The 14,409-nt window shown below is 42.4% G+C and overlaps 1 protein-coding gene across 1 annotated transcript in view; it reads right to left on the minus strand.

Annotated features, from left to right (window-relative positions):
• The window catches only part of ddhd1b (DDHD domain containing 1b), a 174,778-nt gene that overhangs the window by 5,878 nt on the left and 154,491 nt on the right, over positions 1-14,409 (minus strand). The window contains exons 7-12 of the mRNA XM_026142758.2: positions 13,289-13,545; positions 12,682-12,757; positions 8,988-9,137; positions 5,698-5,762; positions 5,364-5,542; positions 4,369-4,626 (exon numbers count right to left, since the gene is read on the minus strand). Coding sequence (XP_025998543.1) covers positions 4,369-4,626; positions 5,364-5,542; positions 5,698-5,762; positions 8,988-9,137; positions 12,682-12,757; positions 13,289-13,545 — 985 coding nt within the window. The remainder of the gene's footprint in view (positions 1-4,368; positions 4,627-5,363; positions 5,543-5,697; positions 5,763-8,987; positions 9,138-12,681; positions 12,758-13,288; positions 13,546-14,409) is intronic.

Below are 14,409 nucleotides of genomic sequence, written 5' to 3' on the forward strand. Positions count from 1 at the left end.
GTAATACATTTGTAACCACCAACCTTTCTTTCTCATCAAAAAATTTAATAGAATAGCCCTTTATTGTCATTGTACATGTACAACAAAATTGTGGGTGCACAAAATCAGCTGTGCAGGAATAATCGTTGCCCTGTACCTGTGACATGTGCAATGACAATAAAGTTGAATTCTATTCTATTCTATTCTATTCTATAAAATATAAATAGCAGACAGCGGGAATACATAACAAAGAGGAGAAATATATACAATCAAGAGGAATATATAAAAAGCAATAGAGTGCTTGGAAGTACTGCAAAGAAAAAATACTTCTGAAGACAGTCCGTGTGTGTGTGTGTGGCCTGACTGATGGGGGTTACTCAGACTATGGCTCAGATTAGTGAGGTGGGTGGGGTGTGGGGGAGCCAAGGAGAAGGATCTGTTTGTGAATCTTGAGGTGTGGGACCTGACTGACTTTAGGTGCCAACCAGAGGGCGGCAGGTCGAACAGGTAGTGGGCGTCGTGCAAGGGGTCACCTGTGATGGCCCTAGTTTTCTTGAGATAGGAGGAGCTGGCGATGGCCTCCAGGGGTGGCAGAGGGCAGCCAATGATTTTTTGGGCAGTGTTAATTAACCTCTGTGCAGCCTTTTTTTTCTCTCAGTTGTGGCCCCTGCATACCAGACACCCATGCAGAGCACAATCTCCACTAAGGAGTGGTAGAAGGCCAGCAGCAGCTTCTGGTCCAGGTTACTCTAGCTGCTGCTTGGCCTTGTTTACCAGGGCGATGGTGTTGTGGGTCCAGGTGAGATTGGCGGAGATGTGAGTGCCCAGAAACCTGAAGGTGGAGACAGATTACACCTATATTTCATTTATGATGCAAGGGAATTGGACCTCCCCTCCGCGAATCGCTACCTTATCATGTTGGAGGGATTTGTGTGTCCCAGGGATCCCCGGGGCTATGTTGTCTGTTTTTTTTTCCCTCTCTGGTAGGGTTTCCCATGGCACATTGTCTGGGGAGGGTGCCCGAGGGCAACCTTCTGGTGGCTGGGCCTTAGTCCATGGGGCCTGGCTGGGCACAGCCAGAAAAAGGGACATGGACCCATCCTCCTGCAGGCCTACCACCCGCACAAGGCACCGTAGGGGTCGGGTGCATTGTGAGCCGGGCGGTGGCGAGGAGCGTAGGACCTGGGTGTGTCTGCTTTGGGGTATCTGCTTTTCGCGGATGATGTGGTTCTGTTGGCTTCATCGGGTGATGGCCTCCAGCTCGCTTTGGAATGGTTTGGAGTGTGAAGCGGTGGGAATGAGAATCAACACCTCCAAATCTGAGGCCATGGTCCTCAGCCAGAAAAGGGTGGAGTGCCCACTTCGGGTCAACGATGAGTTCTTGCCCCAAGTGGAAGAGTTTAAGTATCTTGGGGTGTTGTTCACGAGTGACGGGAGGAGGAGCAAGAGATTGACAGACTGATTTGTGCTGCGGCTGCAGTGATGCGGACACTGTACCGGTCGCCTATGGTCACGAGCTGTGGGTCATGACTGAAAGAACGAGACCGTGGATACAAGTGGCGGAAATGGGCTTCCTCCGAAGGGTGGCTGGCCTCTCCCTTAGAGATACGGTGAGAAGTTCGGCCATCCAAGAGGAGCTCAGTGTAGAGTCGCTGCTCCTTCACATCGAAAGGAGCTAGTTGAGGTGGTTCGGGCATCTGAAAAGGATGGGAGCCTCCTGGGTGAGGTAGTCCGGGCATGTGAAGGCCCCAGGGCAGACCCAGGACACGCTGGAGAGATTATATCTCTCAGCTGGCCTTGGAACGCTTTGGTGTCTCCCCGGACACCTGGTCGAGGAGGAAGTGGCTGGGGAGAGGGAGGTCTGGGCTTCTCTGCTTGGGCTGCCACCCCTGCAACCTGGCCCCGGATAATAGGAAGGAAGGAAGGATGGATGGGTGGGAGGGAATTGGACCTGTCTGTGCCTCCTGAAGTCCATGATGAGTTCTTTTGAGGTTCAGGTTATTTTCTGAGTGCCAGTGGGACAAACTCTTTACCTCCACCCTGCATGCTGTCTCATGTTCATCAAAGATGAGCTCAATCACAGTGCTATTGACATACTTGATGATGACATTGGTTGTGTGGGTTGGTGTATAGTCATAGGTGTAGAGGACATACAGTAGGGGGCTGAGAATGCAACCCTCTGGGGACCCGATGCTGAGTGAGAGTAGAGTGGAGAGGTGGGGGTCAAGTCGGACTGATTGAGGCCGGTTGGTTAGGAAATCTTTGATGCAGGAGCAGGAGGCAGGGGGGATGTGGAGGTGGTCCAGTTTGGTGGGAAAGGATGTCTAGGATTATGGCGTTGAATGCTGAGTCCACAAAGAGCTTCCTCTCGCAGCTCTTCCTAGTGATGGTAATGGAATACTCTGTAGGCCGATTTGCTCTGTAAGCAAACTGGTGGGGGTCAAGAGAGGGAGGTAGGCAGTCTTTGATGTGCTGAGACACTATCTGCTCAAAACACTTCATTGCAGTGCAGTGGCAGACCCTGTATTTATTTAAGAGGACCCAAATACAGACGCTCAAGGCAGGAATCAGGTTTAACAAAAAACAAGCTGTTTATTGACGGCCAAAACACATGCGAAACAAAGGCAAAAGAACATGGAGATAAACTAAACTAAAAATCTAAACTGGGGAAAAACTAACCAAGGTCTAGTCTAAGGAGCTTGGAAAAGCGTCAGGATTTTTTAAAGTTTTCTTGAAGACATCTCATCCAAGAAGCTTCTTCAGTTCTAAGAGCAATTGGTGGAGATTCCCAGATTTAAGCCTTGTGGAGTGTCCACAAGAGGGTCATGGACCCCTTATTGTTCCTCTACCTAATCACATGAGCCAAGGTGTGAAAACGGGTGTGGGTGAACAAATTGTAAGACCTTGCCTCACCCTATCATGTGATTTACTGAAGTCAAATGACCCAGGATGTGAGTGGGCTTTAAAGTGTCTGGGAAGGATCTCAAAACTGGATTACAGAGGGTTGACAGTTGGTGTCCTAAGCCCCGCCCTCTGTTCAATAATGGTCATCCAAAGTGGACATAGATGGCTTCTTTCACTCCTCTTTCAAATCATCTGTCTTATCTGTCCTAAATGTGAACACTGGCATCCTCGAAAGAGTGACCTGTGTCCTTTAGATGCAGATGGATAGCCGAGTCTTGTACCCTGGTGATGGCTCTTCTATGTTGTGCCATGTGTTTATCCAGTCTCTCCAATGTAGAGGTCCTAGCATTCCTCACTGCACTGTATAGCATATACCACGTTGTTAAGTTTATGTTTAAGAGTTTTGTCTTTGGAATGAACCAGTTTGTATCTGAGTGTGTGGCTGGGAGTACACTGGGATGTCGTGCTTGGAGAAGACTGAGTTTTTCTGATAAACCGGCTACATAGGGGATGACAATGTTGTTGACTTTGTCTTTCTGATCCTCCCTAGTTGGTGTCTGATCTTCTTTTCTGTGCGTCTTTGCTGACTTGATGAAAGTCCAATTAGGATAACCACATGTTTTAAGAGCTTCCTTTACACGTGTGTGTTCCCTCGGTCCCGATTACTCCAAGTTTGTGTTCCAGAGGGTGGTGGGAGTCAAAGAGGAGGTATTGGTCCATGTGTGTGGGTTTCCAGTAAACTTCAGTGTTGAGGTTTCCATTCTCTTCAATGTGCACGGCACAGTTCAGGAATGGCAACCTGTTATCATTTGTGTCTTCCCTGGTGAACTTTATGTTTTATCCACAGAGTTAATGTCTGCGGTGAAGGATCCAAGAAGTATAATCCTTCACAGCTCACATCACTGGAGGTTTCCTCCGGTTATGAGGTTTTTCTGCCCACTGTTGCTTGCTCGTAGGCGGGTCATGTGATTGTTGAGGTTTCTTTCTGATACTGGAGGATCTTTACAATATAAAACACCTTGAAGCAACTGTTGTTATGAAATGGCACTATATACATAGAACTGAACTGAACTGACTTAACAGAACAAACATGATTTTGACTCACAAAAAAGTTTCTGAAAAATGATTACAGGGAGATAAAAGAAATGGTAAATGGGCTGGTTCTTATATAGTACTCTTTTACTCAAGCACTTTATACATGTCTCATTCACTTATTTACTACTCTCTACTTGTAGAGATTATAGCTAAGTACTTTCTAATTATCATTCACACAGATTCTGTGTGACACACACATTCTGATGAATGCATCAGGGGCAACTCAGAGTTCTTGCCCAAGGATGCTTTAGCATTCAGACTCAGCCTGGGATTGAACTACCAGCCTTCTGATTAGTGGATGATCTGCTCTAGCCCCTGAAGAGCAGCTACGTTGGTTTAAGATCTCAATAACCACAGCAAATCATAGATGCTTTACTTTACAGCACTTACATGAGGTGATGTCCAAGACAGCTGAGGTGGACTGGGACATGGCAGGCTCCACCTCCCTTCTTTCCTCCATTATTTGTTTGTCTTTGTCTTCTTTCTCTGCCATTGCTACTTCTTCCTCTCCTGTTCCCACATTTTTTACATCAGAGGTCCCACTCTCAGAATCTGATGGCTCCTCCTCCACTCCACCCACCTGGCCGCTGGAACGGGAAAAGCGGGAAAATAGGATTCCTCCAATTCCCTTTCCGAGACTTGCAGCACCTTAGGGGTAATTAGATTTATGCATTAGATCATCTTATTTTGTATTCCTAATCTAAAGTTCTTCATTAACAATATTTACTGTGTTCAAAAAAGTCGTGTGTCTTCTGCCCTTTTCTTCTTTCAACTGCTCCCTTTTGGGGTTTTCCGGATACCCACAACCAAGGTATTGGGCAGTAATGGAAAAAGCTGGATTGATGCACCAACCGTATTAATTCTCAAGGGAGCCTCAGGGAGTCACTCGAAGGGGACAAAAGGGCAACAGGTTCATGACCCTTGTCTGTGGACCACAACTGTGGCAGCAAAATGTCACCTTGAAATGTTTGTTTTTATCGTTCTAGTGCTCTACAAATTTCATGACCTAAAAACACTTGGCTTGTCTCATCTTAAATTTTTGGGAGCTTAGTGGAGTGAAGTTCTAATAGTGTTAGAAGCAGTACCTCTATATCTGCTGTGTAATATCAAATGTCTTTTATCCAGTTAAAGTTACTCTCCAGAGCTAATTGCTTCTATTGATTTGTTTAGAAAATGTTTACTGCCCAGTGCTGGGGCTGCTACAATATCAGCAGCTCAAGCATCTTCTGTTTCTCTCAGCTTACATCAGCTGATTTTACTTGGCGTTCATATCCATTTCAGATATTATTATTTCACTAAACTGATTTTTAAACATAAGAAGTTGAAAAAATCACATATATATAATGTTCTCCTATCATCTATGACTCTATTGCCGAAATCCTCACCCATAATGCTGGCCTTGCCCAGGTTGGTGATTGACTCTCCATAGTGCCGCCGGGGCTGGGGGGGAGACGTGCAAGGGCTAGGGATGCTCTCTGAATCTGAGACAGACACAATCTCCTTCAGGGGATTGAGCAGCGTGGGCCGGATCAGATCATACAGTGCCGGGTTGGTAGTGTTGTACCTGCACATCACATCAACCTCTGCTCAATGAAACATTTCGCCCTTACTTAAATGACATGATAGTTATTACTACACACAAAACCAAAAAGTTTATTTTATTCTAGCCTTTACAGCTGGAAAACATCTTTTATATACAAGACACTTGACATTTCTTACCAGTGGATCTGAACAGGTGCAATGTTACTGTAGTGCTTTAAGATTAGAGGCTCCAGTCTGTACGCCTAAAACAAACAAATATTTAAACTCATTAGGTATTTTAAAGACACAATTTAATCATGACTGTAAGCTTGTCTTTAAATTTTTTAAATTTATATTAGTGTAATACTACCGTAACCTTTTGTAACATTATCTTTGTCAGTATTCATTGAACAAGATATGAATAGCTTGATCATTAAAATAGGTACTTATTATCTCAGCAGGTTAATAAGATACATAACTGTGGCGCTTCAGCCACAACAGCTCCCACTTTGGACCCATGATACACACATCCTCTCTACTTTTAATATTTGGCTTCAAACGTTGCTTTTTGCTAAAGCATATTTGAATTTGAATTTATTTATTTAAAAGGGACAGTGCAGTTTTACGGAGCCCCGCAGGGGACATGGGAGAAAAAAAAATTAAGATGGACTTTTGCGAGATCTAACTCGGGATCTCGCAAAAGTTTTGCAAGATCTCGTAAAACAAACTTGAGATCTTGCAAAACCGCAAAGGTTTTGCAAGATCTCGCCAAAGTTGAATTCCAACAATTACTTAGTTGTAATTAGAGCTGGGTGATATGAGATTTTTTCATATCACGATATGTTTTTTTCATTTCAGGCGATAACGATATCTATCACGATATAAGCCAAATAACTATATTTGTAAGATTTAAATGTGCCGTTGCTCACAAGTAAAATGTGAAATAATCAGCAGCTTGTTTTTATTTAAATATTTATTTCCCATAATAAGTTCAACAGGGTAGATGTACTTAAGGAACATGAGACTTTTTCAGATAAATAAAGGCAAATATTGCAAACTACACAAAAGGCAGCCGCTAAAGCGTTTAAGTTTCAAAATAGAACAAACGAAACAGACTAAATTGTCAATTCCACTTAGAAACAAAATATTAATTCTAAAAATAAATCTTAGTTTGTTTTACAGAAGAACAGACAAAACTGACTAACTTTTGTCAATATCAAATAAACTGAGAACTACAAGGAAATTCTCAATCTCTCCTTGTTGTATAGCTTAGCTTTTCAAACAGCTTTAACAGTTACTTTAGTCTGACAAAAGCCGAATGACGAATTAGCGCTTCCAGTCAGAGACTGAGGCTACGTCCACACGTACACGGGTATTTTTGAAAACTGAGATTTTCCGTTTTCGTTTTAAAAAATAATCCCGTCCACACATAAAGGGAGAAATGAAGGAAAACGCTGCTATGAACATGCCAAAGCAGCAGGTGGCGCTCGATTCCTAACCGTGCAGAAATATTGGCCAATCAGAAGTCTAGAAGCCTTGGTGGGAAAAAGTAAACAAAGCTGGGGCATAGAAGCAGAACCGAGTCGTATGTGTGGACGGACAGTAACTGTGTGTATATGTAAGCATTTAAACACTGCAGGGAGTAGAATTAACAGTATTGTAGAAATTCATTTCACCGAAACAATAACGTGGCGCAGTGTGACGCATGCACCAGTTCATTGTATTTCCAGACTTGCTTTCGGCACAATTTACAGTGCACGCTACTCTGTTTTTTGTCAGACTTGAAATAGCCAAAATACCTTCACACTACGGAACTTCTATGGCTCTTCCGTTCGACAATCTCTCTGGCGTTGGAACCATTATCTGTTTTCTCTTCGGTCACGCTCGGTTGATTTTTCTAGTCGGCACACTCATTTCCTCCATTACCCGCTGGCTGCTTCCCAAACAAACACACGTGCGGCTTGGCACTTGTGCTGTACGTAACAAGTGACGCTGCGGCTGTGATTGGTTCGGCTCTGCGCTACTTAGTTTGGATTGGCTGACCTTTTTTTTATTTTATTATTATTTTTATTTTATTTTTTAAGAGGACAAGAGCGGCGAGGTCTATCGCGATAGCTTAATTTCTCTATCGAGTAAAAGTTATATCGCGATACATATCGTTATCGTTCTATCGCGAGATCTCGCAAAAGTTTTGTGAGATCCTGAGTTAGTTTTGCGAGATCTCGCAAAAGTCCGTCTTAATTTTTTTTTCTCCCATGTCCCCTGCGGGGCTCCGTACAGTTTAACATAGTCCAAGTAAAAAACATGAAACTGATGTAACGCACATAAGTTTCATGTTATGTGCGTTACAATAATTTTCAACAATTGTCCCTTGTTGGGATTACAATCAACATAGATACATTTTACAATAAAACATACATTTTCATAAAACCAAAATACATCATAAATACAATTACAATTAATAGATAATTAATTAATAATTAATTACAATTAAAATAAATTAAAAATCATTAGTTAAAATTACTACATCTCTGATTTCCCTTTAACAAAACTTTAACTTTCAATGTAAAGGATCTGATGTCTGTAATCAATTTGATTTCGGTTGGAAGTGTGTTCCACAGATGGCAAGCCTTTATGGAAAAAGCTGATATAGTTAGAGTTGGATCAGATAACCCTGAATCTTCCTTTAGCTGTGCTGCAATAGTTTCTTTTTCACTCACCAGTCTGCATTTAATTATTATTTATTATTAATCTCTGGCCAAACACACCCAACGTTATTTATAAACAGCAAGTGCTGACTTATATGTTTAACTGCTTAACATTAAAGACAGAATATATATATATATTAGGGGTGCAACGATACTCGTATCGATATTGAACCGTTCAATACAGTGCTTTCGGTTCCGTACGCATATGTATTGAACAATACAAAATGTTTAATTTATTTTATCAACTTTTCTTCTGACGATGCTGTCTGTGTTGAGCGCTCAGTGGATCTGCGTTCAACTACTCCGCCTAGGCTGCACTGTCGAGTGCAGATCCACTGAGCGCAGCGCAAGCTAGCGAGACAGAACCGAACCGTGAATTTTGTATATTGTTGCACCCCTAATATATATATCATTTGCCTGACATGGTCCACGTCAGCTGTTGAGGAACCAGGGCACCTTGGTGAGAAAAGAAATGGGTGTGACTTAATTTCTAATCTGTGGAATTCTTCCTGTCTTCAACTTGTCTTCTTACACTCACCCCAACTGGTCGCAGCAGATGGCCGCCCCTCCCTGAGCCTTGTTCTGCTGCCGTTTTCTTTCTATGTTAAAAGGGCGTTTTTTCTGCCCACTGTCACCGAAGTGTTTGATCAATAGGGGTCATCTGATTGTTGAGGTTTCTCTGTATTGTTGCTGGGTCTTTACTTACAATATAAAGTGCTTTTAGGCGACTGTTGTTATTGTCGCTGTATAAATAAAACTGAACTGAAACGAGTGACTCACCACAGGGTCTGTAGGGTGGAATATGTTAAAGAGGCGATTGCAGATAGATTTTGGAAGGATGTGGTCCTGCATGCCATTGTTTCCAGGACGGATTCCTCGCAATGCTAAGAATACAGCCAGAGGAGACCCCATGCAGAAGAAATTCTCTACCTGCAATACAGAGAACAGGGTATCATTAGAGATATTAGAGATATAGTCATTGCTCCTCACAGGCATTTACACTACAAGTGAAGCTCCCTCAGATTGTGATTCTGTGAGCATTTGACATGCTAGGAATGTTTGTACTTTAAATATGAAGGCCGATTTATACAACAATGTTTTTAGGCTGAAATACAGGGAGACTATAGCTGCAATCAGATCTATGACAAAAGATGAATAGAATGGCATAATAGCAACCCATCATTTTTGATATGCGGTTCACATTTTGTCACACTTTAATATTTCAGATCATCAAACAATGTTAGTATTAGACAAAGTTCATTTCAGTAAATATTAATTTTTTAAATGATGATTTCATTCGGCACCAGGAAGCAAAGTTGCAGTCCTACACAACTCTTTGTGGCTTCTCTCCTCTTGTTATCCCTTCAAAACCCCTTAGAGACTGTGTCAGCTCCCAAACAAAAAAAACCCTAAAAATCAGGAAAAAAATTACTTAGAATCACAAAGATTACCTGAACGCTACATCCACAGATTATCTTGTTAATAATTTTACATCCTCACTACGTATGACACTGGTTACTGTAGCTCCTGCGAAAAATAGAGCCTCAAATCAGAAGGACTTGACTCCCTTGAATAATTCTCAAACGCGTAGCTAAAGCAGATAACTTTTAAGCTGTCACAAATTTAGAAGACAATCGTTTACCCTGGAGAAAGTTTGCTGCTTTATAAGAAAGCCCTCTGTAAAGCTAGAACATCTTACTATTCATCACTGATTGAAGAAAATAAGAACAACCCCAGGTTTCTCTTCAGCACTGTAGCCAGGCCGGAAATGGGCTTCCATAAGTTACATTGAAGTTGTCTTTCCATAAAATGTTGTTATTCACAGTTAATTTGTGATTTATTGAGGGGGATTACTTTTTCACACAGTGCCAGGTAGCTTTGGATTGGTTTTTCCCTTAATAAATGAAATCATCATATAAAACTGCATTTTGCATTTACTTGATTTATCTTTGTCTTGTATACAAATGTGACACAATTCAGTGTGACAGCCAGTTTGCCATACATAAGAGTATTTTTCTACCAACTAAAGACATCTGAGTGTAAATTTGCAACACAAAATGACTGTCACAGATGATCCATAGTCCTTTTTGGACATGTCTGAAAATCATCACTTCATGAGCACCGAGCTGGGGCCTGCCGACCACCCTTCTGCCTACGTCCAGCAGCTGAAAGATGCGGCTATGTGGTAGCTGCAAACAGGGAAGGCGGCTGGACAACAACAGCTACAGGAGCTGGTCATCACGGAGCAGTTTGTGAGGGATTGAGATGAGTAAATGAGATGTCACAGGCCAGTGAGCTCGAAGGCAGGTGGTTCTTAGCAGGTCGTCACTTTGGCTAAGAACCACCTTGCTGTGCATATAGGGGAACACACTGAAGCAAACCAGGCTACCCATCTAATACCATGGACTGGACCTAAAGTCACTGTCCCTGCTTTACTGCCATGAGTCCAGTTGCTTGCTGGAACTGCACCCAGCTTGCCTTGGGCAGGAGTGCTGCAAGCATGGAGTGACCCTGTCACTTCTAAAAATAAGTGCCCTCATAGGTGGTGGTGGTACAGGTCACTTCCAACACCTTTTCCCAGTCAGGGGGGCACCAAACAGTGTTGTGATCAAAATGCAAAGGGGATATACATTGTGACATGATAGATTCAGACTACATTCAGTCCCTGACTCAAAGGGATCTGGTTCACACATTTTAAGTGTGTAAATGGGGATATTTACTGATATGCAGTAGCATCAATGTAAAATAGGTACAACAGTAAAATGCCAGTAGCCCTATCCCATTGGCCACATATTTGGGTGCATGTGCACACTTAACCACATAAATCCAGCTCACATTCCAAAAGCACCTTTGTGCTCTTTACCACTTATGGAGGTCATGTTTGAACAAACTGGCATGGATTTCACTGGGTCGTTTCATCAAGCCATTTGTGATAAGTTCAGGTGGACTGTGCAATTCGATATTACAAAGCAAAGCACCATAATATTTCTGCAAGAAATGCCAGATGAATGACAGAGCTGAGATGAGTCCCTTCTAACTACCTTTTTTAATCAGCCCAGAAGGCATGTGTTGCCAAGTTGCATCTTCCAGGTTACAATAATTTCATACAACATCATGTTAAGACTTCCCAATGGTGACGGTTTGGTCAAGACTTTATAGATTGCCAGAACACAAAAAGTAGTTCTGAAAGAATTTAAACTAAATCTGGAAATGAAGGTAGTAGGAGTAATAGTGCCTGGTGTAGTCCTATTGTTATTGTCATGAAGAGGGATGGGTCTATAAGGTTCTGTGTTGACTATCCCAAGGTGAATGCTGGTTTACAGTTTGCTGCCTACCTCATGCCCTGGATTGATGAGCTCCTTGAACAATTGGGCACCGCTCAATTTTTCATGACACTGGATTTAACCAAGGCCTTACTGGCAGATTTTCTTATCTCCAGAGTACAAGGAAAAAATGCCTTGGTTTGGTGCCCCGGCCTGTTGCATCCCAATACTACAAATGCTACTTTCTACGAAGATTAAATGATCAGCCACAGAAAAACCTGAGCATAGCATGTACAGTGGGTAAGCACAGTGCTGGAGCCCTTGAAGCAAGCTGGACTTATTCCCAGCCTGAAGAAGTGCAGGATTGGACAGAGGCAGGTGCACTGCCCTTGGGAAGTGGGCGAATATCCTCTCATGTGGACAAGATGGGATTGGCTTGTTACTATCAGAAGTTCATCCCACATTTCACGGATGTGAATAGCCCATAACTAAACACACCGAGAATGGTGGTCCATCTTGGGTCTGGTGGACCGATTGGTGCCAAATGGCTTTTTATAGGGTGAAAATAGCCCACTAGTGGAACACCCTGATCAACAACTTCTCTGTCCCTTTTATTTCGCACATTGATGTGTTGAACAGAGGGTTGGGGGCTTATTTTTTTCCAGTTGGTGTGTGGGGTTAACTCTCAGTGCTTTACATCAGAGAGAAACTTAGTAATTTAATATAGCATACCAAGTTTGGACCATGCCACACTGCAGTTGCTCCACTACATAAAGGATGCCAATGTCCAGATCACTCGATGATGACTGTGGTTAACTTCTCTTTCACTGGGGAAGGGGTTAGAGCAAATAACTTCCCACCCTAAGTTGGGCAGTGGGGGTGCGTGGCTGTGGGTTATGGTTTGTGGCTTTGCAGTAGCAGGGAAAGGTAGGGCAGGATGACCGAGGGTTCCTGCATCAGTTGCAGAAAGACACATAGGGTGTGCAAATTAGTTTTTTCCCTATATAGTACATGTTGAGCACAATAAGCAATAAGGAAGGGGGCAAATACTTTTTGACTGCACTGTGGGGCTGAAGGAACGCAGTGGTGGACAAACTAAAGCAGTGGGAATGAACACTATCCATGAGAGTATATTCCCAGAAAGTTTTATAATAAAGATCTGTGTGTGCAAATCTGCTCTGTTTGAGGAGAAACTGCTACACCATCTTTACCTTGAATTTCAGGGCGGGCACTGGAACACAAGACGAAGTCTGCAGACCCTGGAACTGATCCTCTAAGTCCCTCAACCTGGACAGGATGACGGATACCATTTATTATGCCAGTGTAAAGCAGTTGACATGACTTTCAGCCGAAAACATTCTAATACATAATGAAAAAACAAAGGCTGATGTGAAAATTGTGACCCGAAAAATGTGTGAAAAATCTGAAACTGAATAAAATAAAACTGTTTCTCCAAGTCAATGACAAAACCATAGTGATATCTCTGACAGAGATTATCAAACTCTCAAGCTATATTTTATTGAGCATTGATCCTTATAAAGATATTTGTTCCCTACATTTTGAGCGGCTCCAAGCCATTCTGCTGATGAAGGCCACTTAAACAAAGAGTTAACCTTTATATTGTATTAATACACAAGTATTATACAATTATATTACACAAGTGATTAAATATTTCTCTCTCCCTTCCTATATAATGAAAAAATGTGGAAGAATAAAGAGGGTCTCTCCTCAAACTCCTTTGTGCCATTAGGTACACTTTTTGCTGAAACAGATGGGGACTGACTCCTTACCTGTTTCAGACAAAAGCCAGAGGAGTACCTGAGGCGCGTTAGTCTCAGTTGCTCCTGAAGGTGGTGCTTTTCATCAGTAGGCCAGTGGATCTGTGGATCCTCTGGGTCTAGGGCTTCTGGATGATGAAAGCGAACTGGATCCCAGCCTGTCATTATGTCAAAGGTGATGACGCAGCCCAGTGAGTGAGACACTATGGACACCTTCCCATTTTTCTCAAAGTCTGGGTTCCGTGAGCAGAAGAGTGAGTACAGACGATTCAGTTCCAGAGTCAATCCCCTGGTAATCTACACAAACAAAACAACAGCATGTGTGCACAACACCATGAGATATAAGTTTAATTATGTCAATCAGATTCAAATAGATATGATTATATTTGATGTTTTAGGGTCATTTTGATCGGCCGGTAGACCAGTGCTGCATAGCCAGTCTGGATTACAAAATCTTAACCAGATTTTAAGTGTGACAAAGTTTGGTTTAGCCTAATAGGAGTAATGCTGAGTGCCAGCAGGGAAGCAGTTTATTCAACACACTGATCACAATTTAGAATCACCAATTAATCCAACATGCATGTCATGAAGCAGGAGTACCTGGAGGAAAGCCACACAACTTGCTACAGAAAGGCCAGGCTTCACATCACAAACCACTGCACCAGCTCCCTGCAGCACCATATCAGTGAGGGGACAAAGGCTAGCCCTTAGGAACACGGTTTGTAGTAAGAATACTTATTTATTGTTATTGTTTTTCATTTATTAGCACATTGAAATAAAAGGTTAAAATAAAATAAAAGTTTTATCGTTGTCATGTGTTGAGTGTGAGAAAAGTGAGGATCCAAATGCAGACATTCAGAGACTTACTGAGGTAAACTAAAAGTAAGGTGTTTTATTTGGCCGATTGCAAAAATGCATGTGAAACAAAGTGCAAAGGGAAACTGAAAACTATTAACTAAATTATTAAACTATTAAATGTGATATCAATTAAGCATTTGGGAAATCCACTAACTCCCTGTACTAAAGGGAAAATTAACTGGAACATGTAAGTGACACACTCTGTAAGCGAATCATGACAAAGGTGGTGGATCAGCCAAAAACTACACAGGCGGAGCTTGTTGATGATATGAAGGCAGTCGGGACGACAGTCACGAAGGATTT

This window comes from Astatotilapia calliptera, chromosome 15 (genome assembly GCF_964374335.1).
Source record: "Astatotilapia calliptera chromosome 15, fAstCal68.1, whole genome shotgun sequence".
Taxonomy (NCBI): domain Eukaryota; kingdom Metazoa; phylum Chordata; class Actinopteri; order Cichliformes; family Cichlidae; genus Astatotilapia; species Astatotilapia calliptera.